Source organism: Prionailurus viverrinus, chromosome E1 (genome assembly GCF_022837055.1).
Source record: "Prionailurus viverrinus isolate Anna chromosome E1, UM_Priviv_1.0, whole genome shotgun sequence".
Lineage (NCBI taxonomy): Eukaryota > Metazoa > Chordata > Mammalia > Carnivora > Felidae > Prionailurus > Prionailurus viverrinus.
The window spans coordinates 28,237,627-28,263,779 of NC_062574.1; the positions used below are offsets into that span (position 1 = coordinate 28,237,627).

At 59.0% G+C, this 26,153-nt stretch overlaps 1 protein-coding gene across 4 annotated transcripts; it reads left to right on the plus strand.

Moving 5' to 3' along the window:
* Positions 1-2,234: 2,234 nt before the first annotated feature.
* Positions 2,235-26,023, plus strand: TSPOAP1 (TSPO associated protein 1). Of its 4 annotated transcripts, XM_047832744.1 has the most exons (31): positions 2,235-2,332; positions 2,618-2,746; positions 3,322-3,501; positions 4,055-4,240; positions 5,498-5,575; positions 5,662-5,745; positions 5,960-6,049; positions 6,231-6,353; positions 6,609-6,713; positions 8,130-8,180; positions 8,584-8,604; positions 9,412-9,616; positions 10,227-10,399; positions 11,596-11,711; positions 11,998-12,107; positions 14,910-15,740; positions 15,889-16,040; positions 16,380-16,757; positions 16,843-17,061; positions 17,395-17,583; positions 18,155-19,018; positions 19,650-19,749; positions 19,841-19,995; positions 20,571-20,739; positions 21,107-21,178; positions 21,601-21,633; positions 21,811-21,914; positions 21,999-22,070; positions 22,329-22,439; positions 23,090-23,151; positions 24,863-24,999. In XM_047832744.1, the coding sequence occupies exons 1-30, from the start codon at positions 2,237-2,239 to the stop codon at positions 23,117-23,119; spliced, it is 5,226 nt and encodes a 1,741-aa protein (XP_047688700.1). In that variant the 5' UTR covers positions 2,235-2,236; the 3' UTR covers positions 23,120-23,151; positions 24,863-24,999. The 4 variants fall into 4 exon arrangements, with proteins under 4 accessions (XP_047688700.1, XP_047688699.1, XP_047688697.1 ...); XM_047832743.1 differs by lacking the exons at positions 2,235-2,332; positions 2,618-2,746; positions 3,322-3,501; positions 23,090-23,151 and having other exon boundaries at positions 4,213-4,262; positions 5,662-5,782; positions 24,863-26,023; XM_047832741.1 differs by lacking the exons at positions 2,235-2,332; positions 2,618-2,746; positions 3,322-3,501; positions 4,055-4,240; positions 23,090-23,151 and adding an exon at positions 4,659-4,767 and having other exon boundaries at positions 5,662-5,782; positions 24,863-26,023.
* Positions 26,024-26,153: the final 130 nt, after the last annotated feature.

Here is a 26,153-nt window from a genome sequence, read left to right on the forward strand (position 1 = left end):
AAGGAAGGCGTGTGGGGAAGAGGGGCGGGAGGCCACATGTAGCGGGTACTGGGCTGGGATCCCGTGAGGAACCTGCTCTTCCCTCTGTCCCGACCCTGCCTGCTGGTCCAGCCCACCAGTCCAGCGCCATCACCATGGAAACCAGCAGCCGACTTCCTATTGGTGGGCGGGAGAAGACAGGGAGGGGGAGGGGAGGGCTGGCTCTCCCCTGCTCATCACCCCCATTCTGAGGCTCAGCCCTCCTCTGCGCCCACCATCTCGGGGCTCCGGGACTGTAGGGGACCCTTGCAGTCCCCAGAGCTGAGGCCAGCAGGGACAGAGACTATGAGGCAAGCAGCCCACCGACCCAGGCCTCCTTAGGACCAGCCGACTGCCCAGCAAGCGGGAGAGCAGCAGCAGAGAGAGGGGCAGGAGATAAAGGACCACAGCGGACGGTCGAGGATCACCCCCAGCAGCTCCCGCACACCCTAGCCAGGCTGAGGGTCGTGATGGATAGCCAGACTCACAGACGCTGACGGACACACAATGACACCGATGCACACGGCTGCACAACACTGAGCTGCTCAGACACAACCAGTGACAGCATCACACACTGCCACAGCCCTGCAATACAGACACCCACACACATACAGAAACAACTGGTAACTCCGAAACAGGCAGACGGTGACACACAGAGCCACTACCCCCAGCACACACGAGTGGGGGCACCTGTCCTCCAAACACACACAAGACAGCGCTGACCTGAACAGACAGGGCTGGAGACACACGCAAACCCTCAGCCAGGCGCTGCTGTTGGTGGCCTCTGCACATCCTCCCTGCCCCCACGGGGACACCCTCGCTCCTCCACACACCCGCGCACACACATAGCCACGAGCAAACATAGCTCGCATACCCCTAGCTTCAGCTCTGGAAGCTCGGACTCCTGCAGCCTCCTTTGTGGGTGAGGAAGAACAGCCAGCCTCGGATGGAGCCTCGGTGAAGCCAAGAGCTCAGAGAGGAAAGGGTCTGGCCTGGCATGACCCTCGCCAGCCCCTCCATTTGGCTGGGCGATGTCCCCCGGCCTGGGTCCTGGGGCCCCTTGGCAGTATCATGGAGCAACTGACACCTCTCCCACAGCTGGGGGACCCCAGAGCCATGGAGCCGTGGGCCCTGCCCGCCTGGCAGAACTGGACTCCAGGCCAGGGGAGCGAACCCGGAGGCGCAGCCCCAAGCATTGCTGAGATCCCGGCAGCTGGGCAGGTTGGAGAGCTGAGGCCCGGGGAGAGCTCCGAGCCGGAGCCTGAGGGAGCCCAGAGCCCCGGGGCTATGGGGGGCATTGACCCTGAAGGAACCAAAACCGGGCTGAACAGCCTGGGGCACCAAGCAGCAAGCTCCAGACCCAGCTGCCTGAGGCTGGAGGACGAGGAGGTGGAGGCTCTCCCTAAGGTAAGGGAGCTGGGGAGGGCTGGGGTCTCCAAGGTGGGGCCTCTACTGGTGCCCTCCAGCCTGGGCACGATATGTAACCCTGCTGCCCACTCCTCCTCTCCTGGCCTGTCTCTGTCTGTGGGTCCTTCTCTGTGACTGTGTGTCATCCCTTCTCTGGGCAGGAATCTCAGTGGCTCCATTTTTTGCCATATGTCTGTCCTTCTGACTCTCTGCCTGTCTGTCTACATCTGGCCCTGCCCCTGCCCCTTCCCTCCGTGAGTCTTTCTTTAACAGTCTGTCTGTGTCTCCTCCTCTGAGAGTCTCTGTCCTTGGGGGCTGGAGGATCCTGGGGGAGGTGGGGGTGGTGGGGGTGTATGGCGGAATCAGAGACCAGAGGAAGCAGATTCAAGGGAGGGGGCTCAGTGCTGGGTTGAGCCAGGAAGGACAAGGTTTGGGGTAGGTGGGAGCAGCCTCCTATAGAAGATGGAGGGACCAGGGCTTTGGGGGAAGCAAGGGGCCAGAGCGGCCAGAAGGAGCCTGGAGGGGTGGGGCTGGGAGCTTGGGCTGGCATTTCCCAGGGAGAAATGGGCAGAGATGGAAAGAACTGGGGACTAGCAGAGAGGGTCTCAGGGCTAGGGGAGGCCGGTGGGGGCCCCTTCTAGGCCTCTCATGCTCCTCTCTGAAGGCCTAGGACATGGGGGAGAACCTTCTCGTCTCCATGTCTCCTTAGACCATTGGGGGGCAGAATGCTTCCATAGGAGGGCTTTGACAAGGCAGGGTGTGTTTCTGAGGTGCCGTGTCCTGTCCTTTCCCATGCCAGGGCAAGCTGAGCATGGGCTTTGGGGACAGGCCCAATCTGGAGCTGCTGAGGGCCCTGGGGGAGCTGCAGCAGCGCTGTGCCATCCTTAAGGAGGAAAATCAGATGCTGGTGAGGCTTGGAAAGAGAGTCCTGGGTCCTGGTTGGGGCTGGGGGAAGGCAGACTCAGACACCCCAGCCCTCTGCCCCAGTGCCCTCCTCATCCCATAAAGCATCCCTCCAAGTGGGGGCTGCATGGAGGTGATATGATCCCAAGATGCAGAGAGGGTGAACCCCTACTTAGAGTACCCAAGGACTCCATCGTGAGCCCAGGGCTCCAATTCAAGTCCCGGACAGTTAGGATTGGGTCTGCGGGGTGCTCCCCGCACGCCCCAATTCTGGCTGACCCCTTGTCAGAGGAAGAGCAGCTTCCCTGAGACAGAGGAGAAGGTGCGGAGGCTGAAGCGGAAGAATGCCGAGCTGGCGGTCATTGCCAAGCGTCTGGAGGAGAGGGCCCGGAAGCTGCAGGAGACTAACCTGAAGGTGGTGAGGATGGGAGGCTGCTGGATGGAGGCTGGGTGACCAGGGAGAGGGGAGCCAGGCTGGGCCTGAGGGAGTGGGGTTCGGGAGTCATGGACTCCTGGCACCCAGGAAAGCGGGAACGCAGGGGCCAAGGTGTAGAAAGGGCAAATGCTGGCTGGGCTAGGAGGCTGAGGGTTTCTGGAGTTACCGGAGGGAGGGAAGCGTTGGGCGTTCCTGAACAGGCGGGGAGTTTCTGGATTACCACGTGCTGGTGCTGGCTGCAGCCTCCCGCTGAGCTCATCTTTGGGTGAAGGGCTGGTGGGGGCAGGGATGAAGACCCATGACAGTGGCAGCCCTCAATTAGCAGCAGCCTTTGGGCCTAAACTAGGATGTGGAGTTAACCCTTCCAGTCCTGTCTGAGAATTGCTGGGATGGGGTCAAGTGAGGCTAGTGGTCCCCTAAAGCCCCAGATACAGGGTAGAAGCAGGAGGACATACTTCTAGGTTTTCATCCAAATTCCTCCGTTGGGAGGAGCTGAGGAGTGGGGAGAAGTGCCCCAGCCCTCAGATGACCGTTGGCCTTACTCCTCCTCTGGCCAGGTGAGTGCCCCTGTGCCCCGTCCTGGGGCCAGCTTGGAGTTGTGCCGGAAGGCCCTGGCCCATCAGCGAGCCCGGGACCTCAGTGAGACAGCCAGCGCCCTGCTGGCTAAGGACAAGCAGATTGCTGCCTTGCAGCGGGAGTGCAGGGAGCTGCAGGCCAGGCTCACCCTGGTTGGCAAGGTGCGAGGAGGCCCTGGTCACCCCTTCCAGTTCAGCCCTCCGCAGGGCCACCTGCCTGGCTTGCGGGATGTGGACGAGATGTTGATGAGATGCAAATGAAGCGGGAAGGTAGAAGCTGCTGGGGAGTAGGTTCCCCTGGCAACGGCCCAGGTGGGAGCGGGGAGAAGGAGCCTGAACTGAAGGGGGTGGAGCTATGAATCCCAGACCTGGGAATTTCTGTGCTCCAGGCTTCAGGCTGTATGCCAGCGGGTTTGGCTGTACGAATCCACGCATACCTCACACTTGTGTGGAGCGATGTTCACAAGGCATTTTAGCACAGTGCCGGGCACACCGTGAGTGCCCAGTAAATGAGTTACTCTGACGGTCTGCACACGGGCTCGCGGAAGCATGTGGCTGTGCAGGCGTGCACCTATGGCCAGGCATGTATGCATGGGAGGCTGTGCACGTTCCCGCGCATCGGAGCCGCTCCGACACCGTGGAGCGCGGGCTCCGCCGGGGATGGTGGGGGGCGGGCAAGGGTTAGGCCTGACTCCTCTCCGTGTCCCCCAACCAGGAGGGCCCCCAGTGGCTCCACGTGAGGGACTTCGACCGGCTGCTCCGCGAGTCCCAGCGGGAGGTGCTGCGGCTGCAGAGGCAGATCGCCCTGCGCAACCAGCAGGAGCCACCCCCGCCGCCCCGGCCCCCGGGCCCCGCTGCCCCGGCCAGAGCAGGGGCGCCCGCCCCCGGGGCCCCGGGAGAGGTGAGCTCTGGCGCCAGGGCAGGTGTGTAGGCGTCCGGGGATGGGGGTGGGGGAGGCTCTGGTATCTCTCCCTGCACAGCGCTCGAGCCCCGAGGACTCGGTGGTGGCGTGCGCGCTCTAAGGGCTGGGGAGCTTTCCCGACCCCAGGGGGCAGGGTCGCCCGTACCTGCGCTGAGCCGGACCCGGGCGACTCGGGGTCCGCCCTCCGCAGGCCTGCGCCCCACGGGGCCCGCCCCGTCGCCCCTGCCGCGCCGCCAGTGGTACGGCCCGGCCGCAAATCCGCGGTTGCCCTGGCAGCCGCCCGGGGCCCAGCCCGCGCCGCCGCCTCCCGCCGCCGCCGCCGCCGCCGCAGCGCGGGGACGCCCCCTTCAGCTACCGCCTGGTCCTCCAGGCCCGGTCCCGGCTCCACGGGGGTGGCGGTGCGTCCCCCTCGGCTCCAGGTACGAGCGATCTTCGCTGGGTGCTGGGCGTAGGCGGCCTCTGTCGCGAGGGCTTGCGAGCCCACTCCGGACCCCCAGAAGTTATAGGTCTGGCTCCTCTCCATCCTCTCTACTGGGTCGGCACCTAGGTTCACCTCGTTCTGGAAACAGGGGTGGGAGAAGGTGGATTCCATAGGGACCAAGGCCTCGGTGCGGGGTGGGGGTGGGGGTGCTTCTTGCTCAGATTTTGCCCCTCTGCTTGGCCCAGGGAGGGAGATGCGGCTCCCATCAAGGCCTGTCCTCCCCTAGAGTTTGCACAGATAAATCTGAAGTGCGACAGGGTGGGCTTGGGGGAAGCTAGGAGGAGGGTCTGGCCAGGCTTGCACTGCTCTAGGCAAAGCCCACGTTTGGATGATCCAGAATTCCTAGCTCTGGGAGCACCGCATCCCTGGGGGCTCAGGCAGCCTCCTAGTTCTCTGCCAGTCACTGAAGGACACCCAGGACAGTTATTGAGTGCAGAGCAGGGCTGCTGTTGGAAGCTAAAAAGGGAAAGCTTTGGCCTGGATAAGGGACCCATCTCCCAGGGCACACATGGGTCTCAGGATCTCAAAGCAGTATGTCTGGAGGACACAGGGGCACAGCCTCTGCACTCCCACATCAGCTGGAGGCATGGGCAGGCAGCACCCCCTTCCCTACAGCCCCCATTCCTGGGCAGGGATCTCTTTGCTGACCGTGAGATGGCATGGGAGCCTGCCACAGACAGCCTGGGCAGAGGGGCAGGCTGCTCTGAGGCCCTGTTCTTGGGTGCCAGCCTCCCCACTGCCCCCTGCATTTGCAGGCCAGGCCCCAAGAGGATGTGGAAAACCCACCCACGGGCCTAGGGGAGCCAGAGAAACAGCAGAGGGTGCAGCAGCTGGTAAGTCCCAGGTCAAGGGCTGGAGGCGACCAGTTGTGGGCAGGTCTGCCTTCTCACATGAGGAGCCCTTGGTTCCAACCCTACAGGAGTCAGAGCTCAGCAAGAAACGAAAGAAATGCGAGAGCCTGGAGCAGGAAGCCCGGAAAAAGCAGAGGCGATGTGAGGAGCTGGTGAGCTCCCGAGGGCCTCCCCGAGGCCAGCCAGGTGGTGGGCTCCCTCTCAGCTCTGCTTTCACCCTTCTTGTCCTTCGGGGCTCTCCTGTCCTGTTTGGCGCAGGGTCCAGGTGGGGGAGGAAGACCTTGTCTGGGAGGGCAGGGTCCTCTGTGTGGGGAGAGGAGGGGTGTAGGTGCCAGACCCCCGCCCAGAGCTCCCCTGGTCTCTCAGGAACTGCAGCTGAGAGAAGCCCAGAATGAGAATGCCCGACTCGTGGAGGAGAATTCTCGGCTCAGTGGGAGAGCCACGGAAAAAGAGCAGGTAGCGGTTCTGCCCACGGGCTGTGGGGCTGGGCTTTGCTGGGGCCCTGGTCCCTGGGCAGGGGGCTGTCTTCTGTGCCCCCTGAACTGGGCCAGAGTATGAAGGGTACTATTCCCCCTGGTGAGGGAGCTGCTGGGACAAGGCTCACACACCCAGCTCCCTGCCACTCCCCCCTCTCCAGGTGGAGTGGGAGAATGCAGAGCTGAGGGGCCAGCTCCTGGGGGTGACACAGGAGAGGGACTCAGCCCTTCGCAAGAGCCAGGGCCTGCAGAGCAAGCTGGAGAGCCTGGAGCAGGTGCTGAAGGTGAGGAGATTGCATAGGTGGGGGGAGGGTCTTGGTCGCTGATGCAAGGAGAAAGTGGGACGGTAGAATGTGCCCTATGTGGGGCACTGGGGTCTGAGCCCCAGTCCTGGCACCACCAGCCTTGCCCTTCTCTGGCCTCGGTTTCCTTCTTAACAGAAGGCATCCGGAACACATGGTGTCCAGAGCTCCCACATCTTAGATCTACAGAAATGGTGGAGCCGGGCTCTGGCCTTGACCCAAGGTCTTGTGTTTTAGCACATGCGGGAGGTGGCCCAGCGGAGGCAGCAGCTCGAGGTGGAGCATGAGCAGGCTCGGATCAGCCTGCAGGAGAAGCAGGAGGAGGTCCGGAGGCTGCAGCAGGTGGGGGCAGGGGTGAGGGAAGGGTGGTAGGCTGCTGGACTCCTCAGTCAGCTGCTCATCCAGTGAGCATTTACTGAGCACCCACTGAGTGCTAGGCTTTGTGCTAGGCACTGGGGACAGCGGTGGGGAAAGATCAGGTCCCAGGCCAACCAGCAAATAAGCAGATATGCAAGTGAGGCAGCCCCAGTCACTGACGGGCCCTGGTGGGGGGAAGTGAGCAGGGTGGTGTGACGGAGTGACTAGGGTGGGGCCAGGGGCCACTTAAGAGAGGTGGGCAGGGAAGGCCTCTAATACGTTAAGGGTGTGAAGGAGCCGGCTGAAGAGCACTCCAGGTAGGAGAATTGAAGCGCAAATGCCCTGTGGCAGGAAAGAGCATGGGGGTCCAGACCAGTTGGCTAGATTATAATAGGTTAGAGAACAGCAGGAATAGGCAAGAGCCAGGTCTTGTCAGGCCTTAAAGAAGAGTGGGTATTTTGTTCTCTGAGGGGTTGGAAACTGTTGGAAGGTCCCAAGCAGGGGAGTAGCATGATCTGATTAATCATTTTAGAAGATCACATGAGCAGCACTGTGGAGGGTGGATTGGGGGAGTGGGTGAGGAGGCAGGTGGTCAGGTGTTGGGGCTGCTGCAGTTCAGGAGGGAGATGACGGCTGTCTGGATGAGGGTGCAGGCGATGCAGGTGGAAACAAGTGGAAGGATGTGAAGTATATTTTAGAGATGGAATTGACAAAACTCCATAGGATTCTAGTTGAGCTCCTGCTTCTTTTAGCCATTTGCTGAGTAAACCCTAATGGAGTGTGGGGCTCTTCACTCTCTAGGAGGTGATGGATGAAGGGGCAACAGGTGTGAGAGTTAGGGAGTCCTGAGTTCTGAGTCCTGTCTTGGCTAAGTTTGGGTTATGTGTTAAACATACAAGTGGACACTTCAAAGACAGTTGGATCTATGGGTTTGGAGGCATGGGGAAGTTGGTCATGGAGATAGGGTTCGGAGTCATCAGTGTGTCCAGTCGTGTGACTAGATGGGACTCCTTGGGAGAGCGAAGAGTGTAAAGTGCCCTGTGCCCATCCCTGTGCCCTGTAGCACCCTAACACTCAAAAGGGGCAAAAGAAAGGGAGCAGGTGAAGGAGGCTGAGAAGGAGCGTCCCAAGAGGTAGGAGGGAAACCCAGAGGGTGGATGTCCCAGAAAGAGAGAAACAGTATCAGACGTGCCTCTCCTTGACACCATTACCTTCTGGCCTAAGGTATGGTTCTGGGGTGGGATCTGGGAGGGAGGAGCCCTCAGCCTCCCCCTTCCCAGCTCCCCTTTCCTTTTCTTCCCTTGCTTTGCCCTTACGGCTCCCCCCTCCCATCCATCTCCCTCTCTCTCCTCCCCTGTTACTCACCTTTCCTCTCCAACTTTTGCCTCCTCCTACCTGTAGGCCCAGGCAGAAGCCAAGAGGGAACATGAAGGGGCTGTGCAGCTGCTAGAGGTAGGGTCCTTGGAAGTGTCCACCAGCAACACCAGTCTGGGGAGAAGGCAGGGACGTTCAGAGAGGGCTGGAATGGACTGTGTGGGTGTGGAGGGTGTGGGGTTAAGGAAGGGCCCTTAGGTGCTCCAGAGCCTCGGGAATCCCTTCCACTATTGGCCTACTTCTTAGGCAGGGGCACAGCTGGGCAGGGGCTCCTGGGTCTGGTGGCATCAGCCCCCACTACCCCCCACCCCCAGAGGCTGCCTTCACCTGAAATACCCTTCCATTTAGGAACTGCTCAGTCAGTCCAGGGAGCCGACCAGGTGGTGTCCACTTGGGCCCTTGCTCCCTCTCTCCCTCTCTGCGCAGTGACCCGTAGGGTGAAGGGTTAACCTGTCCTCTTTGCTTTCCTTTCCTGCCACAGTCAACCCTGGATTCCATGCAGGTACAGCCTCCTGACCCCCCACCTCCCTGGGTTGTCCCCTCCCATGCACCTGTTCAGGCTGCCTGAGCTGGGTCTCCTGCCTCAGGGCCCAGTGGTCCCAGCTCTCATGTGGAACAGAGGAGGGTGTAGCAGACCCGAGAACCTGTAGAAGGACTGGCATTCCTGCGGGACGTGTGCGCCACCTCCTCGGCCCAGAGCTGCCACAGTGCCTGGCAGATGCGGGGCCGACCCTCCTCTAAAACATAGCCGCTCAGACCATGAGGAGGTTCCTCACCAGTCTAACCCGTGACCCTCTTGATATTGGCCAGGAGAGAGTCCCAAATGTTGGGACTTTTCTGATACTTGAGAGAAATTCTTGAGAATTGGCTCCTTCCTGCCATAAAGATGTCCCTAGCTCCTGTGCAGGATCTCTCTTGAGGGTGGGGATTTGGGTCACTGACTGAGAGGGTGACAAGCAGCAGAGCCAAAGAAACTCCTGAGGAGACACTGGCAGTGGAGCTGGGAGTGGGAGCCATTCCTTTTGGCCCGGAAGCAACAGGAAGGAGCGAGGGCCACTGCCTGGGGTGTGAGGGTGTGCTGAGTGGGGGGTGGGATTAGCCCTTCTCCGGGAAGGTTGGGAGTGAAGGCCGCCCACAGCTCTGGTGTTTCACCCCCAGCTCAGACACTGCTAAGGCAGTGGGGCAGACAGGTGAGGGCTGGTGCCCAGGCCTAGGGCTGGGTGGGTGGAAGCTGAAGCCTAGTGTGGGGGCTCAGGATGGACTGGGCAGCTTTGCTGGGCCTGGTGGCTTATGGGAGGTCTTGGCCCAGGTCCGGGTTCGAGAGCTGGAAGAGCAGTGCCGCAGCCAAACAGAGCGCTTCAGCCTCCTGGCACAGGAGCTCCAGGCCTTCCGCCTGCACCCCGGCCCCTTGGATCTACTCACCTCTGCCTTGGGCTACAGTACCCTTGGGGACCACCCACCACCCCCCTGCTGCTGCTCTACCCCCCACCCCTGCCGTGGGTCTGGCCCCAAAGGTAAGTGGACCCCAGTGACATTTTGTCTGGAATGCTTTTGTATAGAGCAGACACTTCAGGGTCAGAGAAAGCGCACAACTCACCCAAAGTCACACGGCAAGTTAGGGCCAGGCTGGAATAAGGCTCTGATGGGGGAGAAATGAGATCACAAGAGTGGCTCTCCTGGAGTCTGGCCAGGCATCTCAACCACTGCTCCTCTCCTTCAGCAAGACCTCTGTGGTTATGGCTGGGAATTGGACACTAGGAATCAGCAGCCAGCAGTAAGGGTTTGTAAAGAGCTGGGCTGGGCATCAGTCAGATCCGGAATCCCCAGCTCCTCTCACTTAACAGCCCATGTGATTTTGAGTGTGCTGCTAAACCCGTGAGCTCTGGTTTCCTAAGCTGTAAGATGGGAATAATTCAGTGCACTTCATTGACCTGCTCTGAGGATCATGCGAAATAATGTATGTAAATCACTTCCACCTCTACTTAGTAAGTTTTCCTCAAATATTTCCCTCTTGTAAGGAAACGTGGCTATGGAGGGCCTGACCCCATATCCAAGCAGCCACCCCCGCCCTTGCTCCCCAGTCCCTCCTCAGGTCACAGATCCCATGTGCCATCTTCTCTTTAGACCTTGACCTCCCTCCGGGCTCTCCTGGGCGCTGCGCCCCAAAGTCTTCTGAGCCTGTCCCTGCAACCGTTGTCGGGGTCCCTCGAAGGACGGCCAAGAAGGCAGAGTCCCTCTCCAACTCCTCTCGCTCTGAATCCGTCCACAACAGCCCCAAGTCATGCCCCACACCCGAGGTCAGTGCTGGGGAGGGGCCTGGGGTTGGCCCTATTCTCCTCTGGGGTCCCCAGGGGTTGGGTGGCTGCTGGGCCTTGTGGGGGCCCAAGTTGGGAAGTGGAGCCAGGCCCTGGGAGAGAAGGGCCTGCAGATTCCTCTTTATGGGCCAGGAGCTCCGGTGGAGGCTGCCCTGCTCTCCAGGGCTCACCTGCCGGCCCTACTCTGGGCCGCCCAGCCCCACCCCTCTGGGGCTCACAGAGGCCCTGGAGTCCTGAGCCGGATGGAGGGAGACGCTTGGGCGCCAGGATCCATATAATGAGACTGTTCATGTGAGTGTCTGTAGCAGAAGCAGATGGTTGTGTGAGAAAGAACACGGGTTCTGGGATTCAGATCCCAGCTCTGTTTTAGGCAAGCAAGTGTCTGACTCTTTCTGGGCTTTGGCTTCCTTGTCTGGATTTTGGAGCTAATAGGACCTGCCTTGAAATGTTGTCGTGAGGGTTACATGAAAAGATAAAAGGAAGAGCACTACTGTAGGACGCGCAGTAGGTGCTTAACATGTGGCCGCTATTATTATTACCAAGTGCTTGATCACCTTGTCCCTCTCTCTACTTCTTCCTAAACCTCAGAAATCCGAGGGGGCAAGGCAGGAGCAGCCCTGCCGACCGGGGTTGGGGAAAGCGGTGGAACCCAGCCCCAACCTCTGCTGCCCCCTTGTGGGATGGAACGATGGTGCGGGCTTTGGCTGTGCCGTGGAGGGGCTGCGCTGTCTGCCCCCTGGGTGCCCCCCTTGCAGGGGCTTCTCAGGACCTTCTTTCTGCCTCCTGACTTCCAGCTCTTCACAGTCGGAGTGCTTTGCCGTGTTTTTTCCTTAAAGAGACAAACTGCCGTTGGACACCCACTGTGCATCAGAGTGGTTGGCTTCCTCTTCAGTGGGGAACGTGGTCATATTTACTGGGATGGTACAGTAGAGGCCAGGGCTCAGGAGAGATCCAGGTTATACTCACTCCCCTTTGCCAGGGCAGCTTGGCTCTGCCAGGATCTGCTGGCTTGGGTGCTGCTTTAGAAAACACGGAGGCTCATTGCTGCTGGCCTTGTCCAGCATGTGCTGTCTTTCCCTTCTCAAAGTAGTAGGTCCTGTGGCTCATTCTGGAAACCTGCCTGCTTTGCCGTTGGCCCTGGAGCCTGGAGAGGACTGGCCCTTTCTGTTTGCCTGCAGGTGGACACAGCCAGTGAGGTGGAGGAGCTGGAGGCAGACAGTGTCTCCCTGCTCCCAGCAGCACCAGAGGGCAGCCGCGGAGGAGCCAGGATCCAGGTGTTCCTAGCACGCTATAGGTGGGACCCTCCTCTTGGCCCCCCATTTCCCTAGTGTTTGGGGTGTATGGGAGGAGGGGCTGGGTGAAGATAGAGGCTTCTGGAGGTGGTGGGCGTCGTTCAGGGATCCCAGTTGGACATGTCCTCTTTGCCCAGTTGGGCCAGGTGGGCACAGTTAGCGCTCCACTTGGCTGACGGTGAAAAATCAAGTCTCCATAAAGGCCTAGTACAGCGGGAGAGAGGAGACGGGATGTGGGGGTAAGATGTGGGTCGCTGTCCTCTTCCTCCTCTGCATCTCCTTCAACAGCTACAACCCCTTCGAGGGCCCCAATGAGAACCCAGAGGCAGAGCTTCCGCTTACTGCTGGCGAGTACATCTACATCTATGGCAACATGGACGAGGATGGCTTTTTTGAAGGTAGGAAGGTGGCAGGGTTATTCTGTCCATCCCCCTGCTTTTGAGCCCCTCTTCACAAAGACCTCCATCCACCCACACGGTCTCCCTGGCATGCTCAGGCCACCAGGACGTTTCAGACTCAGCGAAAAGGCATATAGAGACCTGGCAGCCCACACAGAAGGGGTCTAGAAAAGGGAGCCACTGTCTGACTGCAGACCTACCCCAAGCAGGGCAGGGCAGTGCCTGCCACAGTCCAGATGATGAATGGGGTCACGGGGAATTTTGGCTGAATTTGCTTTTGTGCTTCCAGACAGGGCATGGCAGTGCTTAACACTAGTGACCTTGAAGTTGGGCATGTAGCAAAGATCTGAAGCTGGACTCCAGCTGGGTGTGGGGGAGGGAGAACTAGGGTCCAGAGCCCAGGAAAGGGTGTCAGTGAGTAGTCAGCAGGTGTCAGGGCCCAGGCAGGGCGTGGGCTTCAGGGCAGTGCTCCAGGGCCTGTGGGAAGCTCAGACACCTGAACAGAAGCCCCATTACTGAGACTGGGCAATAGGGTGGGGCCTGCCGAAGAAATGGTCTTGGGAGACCCAGGTTGGCCCTGGCCAGATAGCGGGGAGAATGGCCCTGGGGTGAGACTGGGTTGCGGTGTAGGCAGGGCAGGGTGAGGGCCATAACCAGGGGCGGGGATTTAGGAAAGAGGTTAGATCTGAATCCGTAACACCCAAAGCTTTGGGTTTGTAAGGCCAGGTCTTCAGTGCCCACTCAGCATGCCTTCCCCGGGCCCTGCATCTGTTCTTTGAGTAGCTGCTGTGAACTGCGGGGGAAGAGCTAAACTCCTCAGAGGGATGGGTGACCGAAAGTGGGATTAAATATTTCCCAGAAAACGACTTTTTAAATGAAAAAAACAAAAACAAAAACCCAGAAGCCAACAACTTTTCTTGGAGGGGGGCAGCAGGAACACAAATGTTCACTAAGCACAAATGATTAGAATTTGAACTATATGATCTGGGATAGGTTTAAAGACTCATGGAGACAACAGGGGCTGGGATGCCATGTTCGTCATCACACTTAGCTAAGCAACTGCTTCTTCTATGACTGGTCCTGCCTGGACTGCTGTCGGTGGTTCAAGCTTCGGGCATGTGTTCCTGCCTCTGACTAGGGCTCCAGCACCAGCCCAACAGGGCGGCAGATGTGCTTAGCGTGGAGGCTCCTACCTTCTTAAGTGTTAGTGCTGACATTAATATTCTCAGGCTCCCATAACAAATTACCAATAGAAATGTATTCTGTGACACCTCTGGAGGCCAGAAGTTTGAAATCAAGGTGTCGGGAGGGCCACACTCCCTCTGGAGGCCCTAGGGGAGATTCTGTTCCCTGTCCCTTTCAGCTCCTGGTGGTTCCAGGTGTTTCTTGGCTTGTGACCACGTCACTCCAGTCTCTGCCTCTGTAGTTATGTTACCTCCTCCTTCTCTTCTCTCAGTGTCTCTCCCTGTGTGACTCTTATAAGGACACTTGTCATTTGATTTAGGACCCATCCATATAATCTGGAATGATCTCATCTCAGGCCCCTTAACTTAATTACATCCGCAAAGATGCTTTTTCCAAATAAGGCCACACTCACAGGATCCATGGGTTAGGATGTGGACATACTTTTGGGAGGTCACCGTTTGATCCACTACAAGTGCTTATATTCTCTAATGTATTGAAAATCACTATTGTTTCTTCAAGTTCCCATGCTTTCCCCCAACTCCTAGCATAAGCAGAGAGCGAGGGTGTTGGGGAAGCTGGAAGTCCCCCCACTGCAGCTCAGACCTGTCTTCCTCTTCAGCACCCTCTTTCTTAAACCCTGGCCTCTGCTTTCCCTTCCTCCTAATAAGGCATAGCAGCCCTTGGCTCATCTGTCCCCTGGGAATCCTTCCCCTTCTCCCAAATTAGCAGTGACAGGGCATGCTGTGTGCCCACTTTCTTCCTTCCTTGACATCCCTCTGTTGTCATGTGTTCAGGGGAACTGGAACTTACCTTTGGTCAGCGCCTGGACTGACCACCAGTCATGTTCCTAGACACAGGCTCGCTATGGGTCCTCATCCCTTCTGGAACCATATGGGAATCTGTTCTCTGGCACTTAGGCCTTTTGTGGCTGAAGAGTCCTTCCCTCACCCTGATCAGGTGGTGCTTTCCTCTCCCTTTGAGGATGTCTGTTTTCCACAAAGGGAAGTTCAAGGGCGCCCCTGTCCCTACTACTCAGGCCCTTGGAGTTTGAAAGTTTTCAAATGTACAGAAAAATGAAAGAGTAATACAGCGAATACCTATATACTCACCACCTACGTTCAACAGTTGTTAATATTCTGCCATATTTGCTTTTTCCATCTGTAGGTTAAAAATGAAAAGTGATGTAAAAGAGAGTTGTAGACATCATGACATTTCGCCTAGCCCTTCAGCATGCATCTCCTCAGAACATGGTTCTCGGAGAGCCTTGTGGTGCTAGCACCTGGGAGCTTGTTAGAAATGCAGACTCGCAGCCCCACCCAGACCTAACTAAATTAGAATCTGCATTTTAACAAATCTTGAAGCGATTCATATGCACATTAACATTTAAGAAGCGCTGTCCTAGATCACCACAGTACTGTTATTACACCTACGAATATTAGCAATGACTCCTCTACTGCAGATGTTGAGTGTTCTTGCCTTTTAAAAGTGCTCACAGATGAATGTTGGTTTGGATCAAATGCTTAAGATCACCCACTAACCGTTGCTAAAATGCATTTATTGGACTGGTTTTTCTCTACCTCCTCTCTGTCTTCCCCTTCCCTGCCCTCCCTCTGCCAGGGGAGCTCATGGATGGCCGAAGGGGCCTGGTCCCTTCCAATTTTGTAGAGCGTGTGTCCGACGATGACCTCCTGACCTCCCTCCCTCCGGAGCTGGCCGATTTGTCCCACAGCTCAGGCCCCGAACTCAGTTTCCTGAGTGCAGGCGGGGGTGGCAGCAGTAGCGGGGGCCAGAGCAGCGGGGGACGCAGCCAGCCCAGACCTGAGGACGAGGCTGCGGGGGACGAGCTCAGTCTGAGCCCCCAGCCTGAGGGCCTGGGCGGGCCCCCTGCTGTGCCTTACCCACGGGGTCTGGTGGTCCTCAGGCAGCTGGCCCACAGTGTGGTGCTGGCCTGGGAGCCGCCTCCTGAGCGAGTGGAGTTACGCGGCTACCATATCTGCGTGAACGGGGAGCTGCGTCAGGCCCTGGGGCCGGGGGTGCCCCCCAAGGCTGTGCTGGAGAACCTGGACCTGCGGGCCGGGCCCCTCCGTGTTTCTGTGCAGGCCCTGACCAGCCAGGGCAGCTCCGACCCTCTGCGCTGTTGCTTGGTGGTGGGTACCCGGGCCGGGGTGGTACCTAGCCAGCTGCGGGTCCATCGACTGACAGCCACGTCTGCTGAGATCACCTGGGTGCCCGGCAATAGCAACTTGGCCCATGCCGTCTACCTCAATGGGGAAGAGTGCCCCCCTGCCCGCCCCAGCACCTACTGGGCCACCTTCTGTCACCTGCGGCCTGGTACTCTCTATCAGGCCCGAGTGGAGGCTCAGCTCCCACCTCGAGAGTCCTGGGAACCAGGCTGGGAAAGGCCGGAGCAGCGGGCTGCCACCCTGCAGTTCACCACACTCCCAGCAGGTATGCAGGCTTGCTTGGGCTTTGACACTCTGTAATACTCAGAAGGCCAGACCAGGGGAAGTGCATTTTCAGGGAAGTGGGAAACGAGGCTGGTGCCTCTGCAGGTGAGTGTCCTGCATACCTGGGTCTGGTACCGTCCCCCCCTCAGGCCCACCTGATGCCCCCCTGGATGTGCAGATTGAGCCGGGACCCTCCCCTGGAATCTTGATCATCAGCTGGCTCCCAGTAACAATTGATGCTGCTGGCACTTCCAATGGCGTCCGGGTCACGGGCTATGCCATCTATGCTGATGGGCAAAAGGTATGGCCTGGGGACTCTGGGTCTCTCCTTGGGATATGGGTCTCTCCTTGCCGTGCTCAGAGACCTCATCTCCCCAACCTGGCACAGAGATGCCCTGCCGCTGGCATTTGGGCACTGGGTGCCCATTTGGGCAAGCAGATAGGTCGAGGGCATGGGCTTTGAGAGCAGACGACTGTGATTCAAACACCAGGCCACCACTGAAGCCCTGTGGCCAGGAGGATTGAGTGAGATAAGACATGCCAAGGCCTTAGTGTGCTGCCTGGCATCATGCTGACTGCCGTTGCTAACCATCATCGTGTCTTCGACTCAGCCACCTCCACCTCTACCCTCTACCTGCAGATCATGGAGGTGGCGTCACCCACGGCAGGCAGCGTGCTGGTGGAGCTGTCCCAGCTGCAGCTGATGCAAGTGTGCAGTGAGGTGGCTGTGCGCACCATGTCACCCCATGGCGAGTCAGCTGACTCCATTCCAGCTCCTGTCCCCCCAGCCCTAGTGGCGGCCTGCCTACCAGCCACGGTCTCTTGCCCCTCACCGCGGCCGGGCTCGGAAGCCAGACCACCCCTTGCTCCAGCCTCCCCGGGGCCTGGAGACCCCAGCTCTCCCCTCCGGCGCCCTGACCCCCACGGAACTCGAGAGCCCCCCGGGGCCCCCCCAGCAAGCCCTCCCAGAGAGGCAGCAAAAGGATCCCCCGAGGAGCCCCCAGCACCTTGCTCCCAGGTACCCTGCTGGGGAGAGGGGGAACAGGTGGAGGCTGGGACAGAGGCCGAGGGCTTGGGCCCTTCCTCAGTACCCACCATTCCAGGAGGAGGCTGGGGCAGCTGTGCTGGGCACCTCAGAGGACGGGAGGGCCAGCGAGCCAGCTGTGGGAGAGAGAGCTCCTGACCCTGCAGCTTCACCGCTGGCCCAGGAAGAGGCCCTTCTGGCACCCTGCTCCACCCAAGGAGCTCTCGCCCAGCGAGTGCCCTGTGCTGAGGCCTGCCGCGGAGGAGAGGCAGGGTCTGGGCTGAGGCCCAGGGCTGAGGTACGGAGCTGGGGACACATTGGGCCACCCAGAGAATTGGGGCCTGCCTCCCTGCCTCTGCCAGCCAAAATCTGGGTGTCCTCTCCATCTAGTTTCTGTTCTGGTGTGTGCTCTGTGTCTGCTTCTTTGTCACTTTGTCTTCCCAGATTCCTCTTTTCTTTTTGGCTACTATCCTCTTCCCCCCACCCCCACCCTTGTGCACACCCCCCAGTTGGGACATGACTCTCTCTCCCTCTGCCAAGGGACCCCTGTCATTCCAGCTAGGGCTGATCCTACTGGAGCCCCCTATGCCTCCTCAAACCCCTCTGTCTTCCTTTGTCTCACCTCTTGCAGAGGGAGGACACGGCAGAGCTCGGGGTCCGTCTGGTGAACTCCCTTGTGGACCATGGCCGCAATTCAGATCTCTCAGACATCCAAGAGGAGGAGGAGGACGAGGAGGAGGAGGAAGAGGACCTGAGTTCCAGGACTTGCTCTTTCCAGAAGCAGGTTGTTGGCAACAGCATCGGGGAGAATGGGGCCAAGGTAACGGGGTGAGGATGGGCTCGTGGGCCCTAGACCTCTGGTTCTCGGGTCTCTGTCCTTCGTGTCAGCAGCTGCTCCAACCACCACTGAGTGCCAGCAACATTCTAGGTGTGTGGCCTGGGCCCTGTCCCGAGCAGTAGATAGGAAGTTACTCAGGATTCTGCCCTCCTGGGAAGAAAGGAGAGGCTGAGGAGCCCTCTTCTGCCCCTTCTCCTGCTCCAGCCTGCCACATGCAGCACCCTGGTCTCCTGAGATCCTTTCTGGGAGCCTCTGGGGAGGGGTGGGGAGGCCTCCCTGCTGTCACAGGTGTGGTCTGCTCCCTGCTGCTCCTGTCCCTCGGGCCCCAACATCTGTGCAGCCTGTTCCTGGGGTGTGTTCTCTAATTCCTCCTCTGGCTGTGCTCTGGACTTGCTGTGTGGCTTTGGACCAGCCCCCTCTCTGGTCTTTCCTCTTGTAGGAAGCTGAGGGAGGGCTGTGGGGTTGCATGGAACCCCTCCCCTCATTTGAGGACAAAGGTCACAGCTGTCTCCTCTTCCCACGGACCTCTCTTCCCCACTGCCCTTCCCCCCAGCCCCAGCCCCAGCCTGACCCCTTCTGTGAGACCGACAGCGACGAGGAGATCTTGGAGCAGATCCTCGAGCTGCCCCTCCAGCAGTTCTGCAGCAAGAAGCTTTTTAGCATCCCTGAAGAGGAAGAAGAGGAGGACGAGGAAGATGAGGTGGAGGATGAGGAAGACGAGGAGAGGCCAGGGGCAGGCTGTTCTTCTCGAGACCCCGGCCCACCCGAGTCTGCATTGCTGGGGCTGGGCTGTGACAGTGGTCAGCCTCGAGGACCTGGCCTGTGTCCCTTGTCTCCAGAGCCCTGCAGGGGTGGGGACCGCCTGGAAGACATACCAGGACTAGTTGGTGGAAGCATCCGGAGGAAAGGAAGTGGCTCCCCTGAGAAGCCCCCAAACCGCAGGCGGTCCCCAGATCCCCGTGAACACTGCAGCCGACTTCTCAGCAACGGCGGGCCCCAGGCCTCCGGACGACCGGGCCCCACACGGGAGAGGGGCAGCCCCCCTGTGGGCGAGGGGACCAAGGGTGTGCCAGAGGCTGGTGGGAGAGGGCGGCCGGCCCCTTCCCGGAGATGCTCCCGTGGCCGGGCTCCAGAATCTAGCCTGGCCGGCTGCTTCTCCCCCAAGTGCTTGGAAATCAGCATCGAATATGATTCTGAGGACGAGCAGGAGGCGGGCAGCGGTGGCATCAGCATCACCAGCTCCTGCTACCCTGGAGATGGGGAGGCCTGGGGCACGGCCCCCATAGGAAGGTCCAGGGGGCCTCTGAAGGCCAATTCGGGCCCCACCCCCTACCCACGCCTTTCGGCCTGGGAGAAGGGGGAGCCAGAGCGGAGAAGCCGCGGTGCGACTGGCAGAGCCAAGGAGCCACCCTCCCGGGTCCGTGCCCACTGCCCACCCTGGCGGCCCCCTGCCTGCTGCCGCCTGGTGGCTCTGCTTGCTGCCCACCAGCCACTCCCATTCCACGCTGCCGCCTCCATCCGCAGAGGTGGGGCTGGGCCTCTGGGCTCCCTCACCCGCCTCCTCCCACCCGCATTCCACTGCTTTGCTGCTTCTGCCTGTCGGAACTGGGATGCACAATATTCTGTTACCGCTAGTCGCCAATTGCCGCCAGCCAGCCCCCTGCCTCTGGGCAGGGTGGCCCTGTGCTTAGCTTAGTTACGTCTTCAGGACACTGACGGTGATGTCCAGCATCACCCGACCCCGATGCTGAGAAGAGGCCCTCCTCTCCCATGCTCCTCGGCCAGCTCTGAGACCCTCCCTCTTCTGCACTCACCAACAAGGGTGGCCGGAGCCGGGGTCTCCCCTTCCGCTCTTCCTCCCCCCGTGGGGGTGTCTGATGTCTCCGAGAGATTGGGCCCAGGCTCCAGGAGAGGAATGTTGTGTCCCGGCTCTGCTGTGCTGCTTATGCTGACGGGGCAGAGCTGGGGAGCGCGTGTGGGGTCCTGCCCCTGCTGATGCCCCACCAGCGGCTGGTGTGTCACTTCTCTCTGCTGCGCTCTCTTTGCAGGCAACAGAGACTGGGGAGCCCAGAGGGCAGGACAGCTCTGGGCGGAGGGGCCCCCTGCGGAGAGGGGCCCAGGCCCCCAGGACGGGCGGTACCGAGTTGGGTGAGCATCCGAGGGGGGCTGGGTGAGGCCGAAGGGGCCTTTCCTAACCTAACCCTTTGGCGAGACCTTACTGTCATCGCTCTTTCCACAGCCTCTCTGAGGAGCCCCCCGGCAGAAGCGCCGGTTTACCAGGACCTACCTGTCAGGGCCTTTGTGGCTCTGTTTGACTATGACCCGGTGTCAATGTCACCCAACCCTGACGCTGGGGAAGAGGAGCTCCCCTTCCGGGAGGGCCAGATCCTGAAGGTGACTGACTGATTGTCCAGGTCCCCCACCCTCTCTCCTCTCCTGTACTGGAGGTGTCCTAGCCTTCACGGGGGAGACCACAGCTTCCAGAGCCAGAGTCCTGACTCTGACACTTGCAGCTGTGTAACCTTGAGTAGATGCACTAGCTGCTTTGGACCTTAGTTTCCTCAGTGGTAAAATGGGGCTGATGTTCATGTCCACCTCCCAGAGATGGTTGAGGATTAGGTTCAGGGCATGTGGGTTACTTCAGTGGCCCGGGCACACTGCACAGTGTAACTGCTCCTGGTAACGTTACAGTTTTCACTGAGTCTACAAGTATTTACTCCAGGCTTTTTGCTGCTGTTCAGAGGTTACAGAGATCTAGCCTGGGGTAGGCTGGGGCGATGGACGTGCAGGCAGTGAGTGATGCTGTATGAATCCTTATTCTTGGCTGTTTCCCCCTGTTTCCTATTTCACGACCCACAGAAGGTAGAGCATTCTTCTTCAATTCTGAGTGTGGTGCTGTGGGGCTCAGGGCCTTGGAGCCAGGGAGCAAGCCGTATTGGCCTTTTGAGATGACTGGTCTTTGCCTGCAGGTGTTTGGGGACAAGGATGCCGATGGCTTCTACCGCGGTGAAGGTGGGGGTCGGACAGGCTACATCCCCTGCAACATGGTGGCTGAGGTGGCTGTGGACAGTCCCACAGAGAGACAGCAGCTGCTCCAGCGGGGTTATTTGTCCCCAGATATTCTCACTGAAGGCTCAGGTATGTCCTGCTGCTGTCCCTTACCTACCTCCCACCACCCCAGTTCCAACTCAGTCCCTCCTGAGCCATCTGTATGTCCAGGGTGGCCAGGGAACATCATTTATCCGGAGTCTAGCAGAACCTGTAGGGCCTTGTAGAGACCAGTGTGGCCACAGCAGTTCGCTTGCCACGTGGAACGGGGGTCTGTTGCAGAGGGGATGGGCCATGAAGTTTGGGTCCTTCAGGTCTAGGATGGGAGAGGAAAGCCCTTTAGAAACTTGAGCACAAGAACCCTGGCACAGTCCAAAGAGGAGACTCCAGAGACACTATTCTGTCCCCCTCCCTTGCCTCAGTTTCTCTCTTACATATACTTGCTTTTCTGGATCAGGGAATGGTCCCTTTGTGTACTCTACAGCCCGCACAGCTGGGCCTCCCCCCAAGCCCCGCCGCTCCAAGAAAGGTGGGTGAGACCCCCTTCTCCCTCGGGGCCTGTGAAGATGAGTGGGGGTGGGGAGCACTGCTTGGCTTTCTGGGGAGACATGAGTGGGGTTTTGAGCAGGTAAAGGGAATTAGGGCAGACCTTCATCCACATCCATTCCCTCCACTGGGGAGCGTCCTTTTAATGGGGACGGGGAGTGGTTTGCCGGGGCCTCTGCTCCAAAAAGCACCTGACTGTAAATTCTGTGCAGCCTGGAGCAAGTCCTTGACCTTTTCTGGGTCTTAGTTTACTACCAAATCCAAAGGGCTGGGCTCTGTTCCCTGAACATCTTTTCTCCTGTATCCCCTGCGTGAGACCGAGCATCCTGCCTGCCCTGCACCACCCCCAGCCTGGGATGAGGAGGGAAGTGAAGGGCAGGGCTCACCTGCACATTCTCTCCACAGCTGAGGCAGAAGGCTCTGCCCAACCCTGTGCAGGTAGGGGCCATTCCTGTGCAGGGGAGACTGGGGAGAGGTGGGGTTGGGTGGCCCCTCTGGGCTCTCTCCAAGGGCTGCAGCTAGTGGAGAGGTAGTGAATAGGGGCTCAGCAGTGTGGAGGATGCTATGGTGTAGGGGGTCCAGAGAGTCCCCAGTCCTCTCCCCCTTCTCCTGCAGGCCGCCCCCAGCAGGTCTCCTCTGCCAGCTTGAAATCCTCCCGTTCCATGGTGGCTGCATTTGACTACAACCCTCGGGAGAGCTCCCCCAACATGGATGTGGAGGTGAGGACCCCCGCAGACAGCCCAGCCAAGGGGGTGGTGCAGGGCCTCCCCAGGGCTGACGTCGGCCTCTTGGGCTTTCCACAGGCAGAGCTGCCCTTCCGGGCAGGCGACATCATTACTGTGTTCGGTGACATGGACGATGATGGTTTCTACTATGTGAGAACATGGGGAGGGGCGGGGAGTTGCTATATATACCCCCTTCACCAGCCCTTCCAGGGAGGGCTCTACCAGAGCCAGGGACAGGGATGAGCAAGGGTTCCTAAAGGAAACCTGGAGGAATGGACCAGGCATTGACATGGACCAGGCCATGACAGTGATGTTGACCTCAGGCTGTTCCCCCAGGGGCTCCAGGGCTGAGGGGGTGGGGCTGAGGCCTCTTTCCTAGTCTGAGCCTCATCAGCATCTCCTCCCCAGGGGGAGCTCAATGGACAGAGGGGCTTGGTTCCATCCAACTTCCTGGAGGGCCCTGGACCTGAGGCGGGCAGCTCAGACAGGGAGCCTGGGACATCCCAGGCCGAAAGTCAGGTCAGTGAAGAGCTGGGCTCCCAGCTCAGGAGTTGGGGCTGTACCCTGCCAGAGTGGTGGTGGGGGCTCAGACAGTGTTGTGGGAGGGGAGCAGTTGGCTATAATCTGGGGGAGCACTGTGCAGAGTGAGGCTTCGAGGGAGAGCCCTGCCAGGGCCAGCTCCCTCCCAGTATGTGCCGCTCTCTGCAGAGGAATGACGGCTGTGACCCTGATCCCAGGCCCATCTCTCCCAGCTACCCGCACCCCGCGGGCTGATGTCGGTGAGGGGCATTGTGAAAAAGGACCCCTCTAGCCCTCACACCTGTAACTAGTCATAGCCCGGGTTTCAGGGAACCTCCTACCCTGTCTCCCAGGTGTCTTTTAAGCCAGTTGCCCAGCAAGGCCCAGCAAGCTTCCTGGGTCCTTGTTCTTAGAGCTTGCTTCTCCTTGGGGTGGGTGGAATACAGCTGAGTTAACAGCCTGACGGCGCAGGGAGAGGGGATGGGTCCTGGCCCCAGGGGGAAACCCTGGGCATCTGTCCGCAATATTTACAGAAGCAAAGGCTGTGCAAAGCAGGACCAGTTCCTGTGAGCTGAGTGACCTGGTGACTGGGCAGGGAGTATGTGAGTCAGTCCATAACCCAACTCCTCTCTTTGTTCCCTGTTCTTCAGAGAATGAGGAGGAGACGAGTCCAGTGCTAGATGGAGATAGATATATATAGAGAGAGCAACATGTAAGTGGGGGACTGGCCCCCTCTGTTCATGTGACTCCCCACTCCTTACGTCACCATAATCAGATAGCACTCCTTTGTCCTGAATACTGGAGCTGACCTGGCTTCTCTGCTTTCTCCTAGGGATTGGGGGAGGGAGATCTTGCTGTGGAGCCAGATCTGGGTGCAGGATCATCCTCTCCTTTTGTTTTTACCTTGGGCAGTGCCAGCTGCTATAGGAATACATGTCATTTTAGTATATAATGCCCCATATTAGCTGACTCCTCATATTCTATAGCTCATGCGGCTTATAGAATGTGGTGTAACATCCATATTGTGACTCATCTGTGTATTATGATACCATATGACTATGGTATTATAATATTGTGATTATTATTGGTGACAGAAGGATGATATGGTAATTCCACCAGTAATAATAGTCTCCCCACCCTTGTCCTCTGCATCATGACCTGTTAGGGGATCAGATGTATGATTTTACTTCCAATTCTCAATTTTCTCTGCCAGAGAGAATAAAAGGGGGGCTTAAACGATTGAAATCCATAGATAACCCGAAACCATTCATCTCTGGGGCTCAGAGGCCCCTTTGTTTGTTTCCCCAGTAACCCCTCCCTCCTGGGATGCTATGGAAGGAGCCCTGGGAAGGCGTGGCTGGTTAGTAGTAGACACCTTGGCCTCTAGGTGCCGGCAAACCTCTTTGAGGGCAGGCCCTGCCATGTCACCAGGGCCTTGGGTTGGGGGGTCCTAGGCTGGGCACCCAGCTCTCTTGCCTCTGGTCTGGGCTTTATGGCTGGCTCTGGCCAGGAGACTGCCAGGCGGTGGTGGTGAGTCGGGGGCAGGCATTGAGGAAGGGACTGGAGGGCAGGGATGGGGAATTCGTTGGCGGGCAAGATCTGATTGGGCTGTGCCAGGCACAGGAGGTCGAGGTAAGGATGTGGGAATGGGGAATAGGGGTAGGGAGGCTTCCCGGTGGCTCTCCTGTTCACCCAATCCCTGTCCTTTAGGCCACTAATGGCACTGGCTGGGCCTGTGCCAAGAGGAGCCATTCATGGTTGCCAGTGGAGCTAGGAGGAGGTTCAGCAGGGGACATATGCTGACAGAAGCAGCAGGGCAGCCTCCAGAGCTAGCGGTGGGGCTGAGTGGTGCGGTTCTGGCCCTGGCTCCCCACAGCCCTCGGAGAGGTCATTTAAGGAAGAGTCCCAATCTCCTCCTCATGGGACTGGAACACTGCATCTGCTGGACTGGCTGAGCGTGCTGCTTCTGTCTGTGTGGCGGTGCAGGAACTGCTTTCCCTAGTGGGGCAGGGGGGCGGCGGTGGCTGCTTCTAAGTGGTCCTGGTCTTCCTTGCTGTGAGGGGGTGACATGGGGGAATTGGGGGCACCCATCCCGAGGGGTAGGTCTGAGGACTTCTGAGCTCTGTCAGCCCAGTACCCTTTAGGAAGACCCAGAGAAGGGGAGCGGCTTGCCCAGGTTCTGGAAGCAGAACTGGACTCTATGTCTGTCCCTCTGACTTCCAGCTTAGTGTTCCCTCAGCATTCACCTCTCTGAGCTCTGTGTGTTGGGGGAAGTGGGGGGGGGGGCTGGGTAGTGGGGCTCTGGTTCTTGACCATGGGTCTGTGACATGGAGGGCTCTAAGTACCTGAGATTGTAGGGCGAAGGTGTCAGGTTGGGGCAGGGAGCCAGGTCCTGACTTTGTCCCTTTTCTCTCACATTTCAGGACTGGGCCAGCTCAGCACAAGGGCCCCTACTGCCCAGAGGCTGGTCCTGTGCCCCTGGCCCTGGCAGCTTCCCCACAATTGAACTGGGGGGGCCACAGGGCACAAGCGAGAAGGTGTGGGGTCTCCTCTCCAAGGGAAAGCAGCTCCTAAGGAAACTGGGCTCTGGGAAGAAGGAGTGATGCTGTGGCCCATCCTACAGGCAGAAGCGGCCCCCTGAGGCCCCTGGGGTCACGGGGTGGGGAAGGCCTTGGACGCCCATTCTTCTGAGTTAACACTGTGGCACTTGGATGGGAATCAGAGACTCTTTGAAGGTCAGAGCTAGATGAGTCCTCAAGGATGAATCCTCTGGAGGGGCACCTTCCTCTTATAGGAGGGGAAACTGAGCCGCAGAATGAGGAAATCACTCGGTCAAGGTTGCTGAGCACCTCAGTCACAGAGCCAGGACCTGTGACTGCCCGTCCATCCACCTATGCCTACTTTCCCGCCACACGATGCTAGTCCCTTCTTTGATCCTCCCCGCTCCGATGGCGCAGGCTATCCTGACATGTCTTCCTTTCCCTGAAGGCAAGTTTGCACTGGATCCCCCTGGAGCCCCCCTCCCCATGGGGCAGGCGGGCGGAACCCTGTATATATGTACATACTCAGTGCCTCAGTCCAGCCTCCTCCACCTCGCTTCCACCGCACAGGCCCAGGAAGGAGACAGGCCATGCCAAAGCGGGCCTAACCCCGCTCCATAGTGCTCCACCCCTCCCTGCCAGCCCGGCCTCCTGGCCCCTGTGTGTCTCACCCCCAAAGGCCCTGGGGCCAGCGGGCAGAAAGCAGGAGTTGGGTTTGCCTTATTTTGCTCATTGGATTCAACTTCTCGTTTGCATCATTTTCCTCTGGCCCCTGTTGGAGTCTGGGGGCTGAGGAAGAGGACAGATTTATGCAGCTATTTTCATACATTCCCTGTCCAGAATGGGGTAGAGAGCTCTCCACCCTTACCCTCACCACCCCCTCTAATCCTGCGGCTGGGTGAGTGTCTCTGCATGTTTCCTTCACTGTGGTGGGAGATCGTTCGACTGAACCCCCACCCCCGGCCTTGGTCTCCAGGGGTGTGGAATGGTGGGGGTATTTGTTTAAAAAGACATTTTATTATAATAAAGTCTATTTTCACAAAACCCATGCTGGGCTCTAACTGGGGCAAAGGACTCCTCGAGGGGCGGGTCGTGCTGGGCTTTGCACTTGACTTCGGAACTCAGAAGTTACATCCGGGGATGACTGGGGCAAAACCAATGGACAAGAACACCA

Bases quoted from the DNA above. Each gene is read 5' to 3' on its own strand.
- TSPOAP1 (XM_047832744.1), top strand. From the start codon at position 2,237: ATGGGCTTTGGGGACAGGCCCAATCTGGAGCTGCTGAGGGCCCTGGGG. The intron at 5,746-5,959 runs GTGAGCTCCCGA...CTGGTCTCTCAG, and splicing joins AGAGGCGATGTGAGGAGCTG to GAACTGCAGCTGAGAGAAGC. The intron at 16,758-16,842 runs GTACCCTGCTGG...CCACCATTCCAG, and splicing joins CCCCAGCACCTTGCTCCCAG to GAGGAGGCTGGGGCAGCTGT.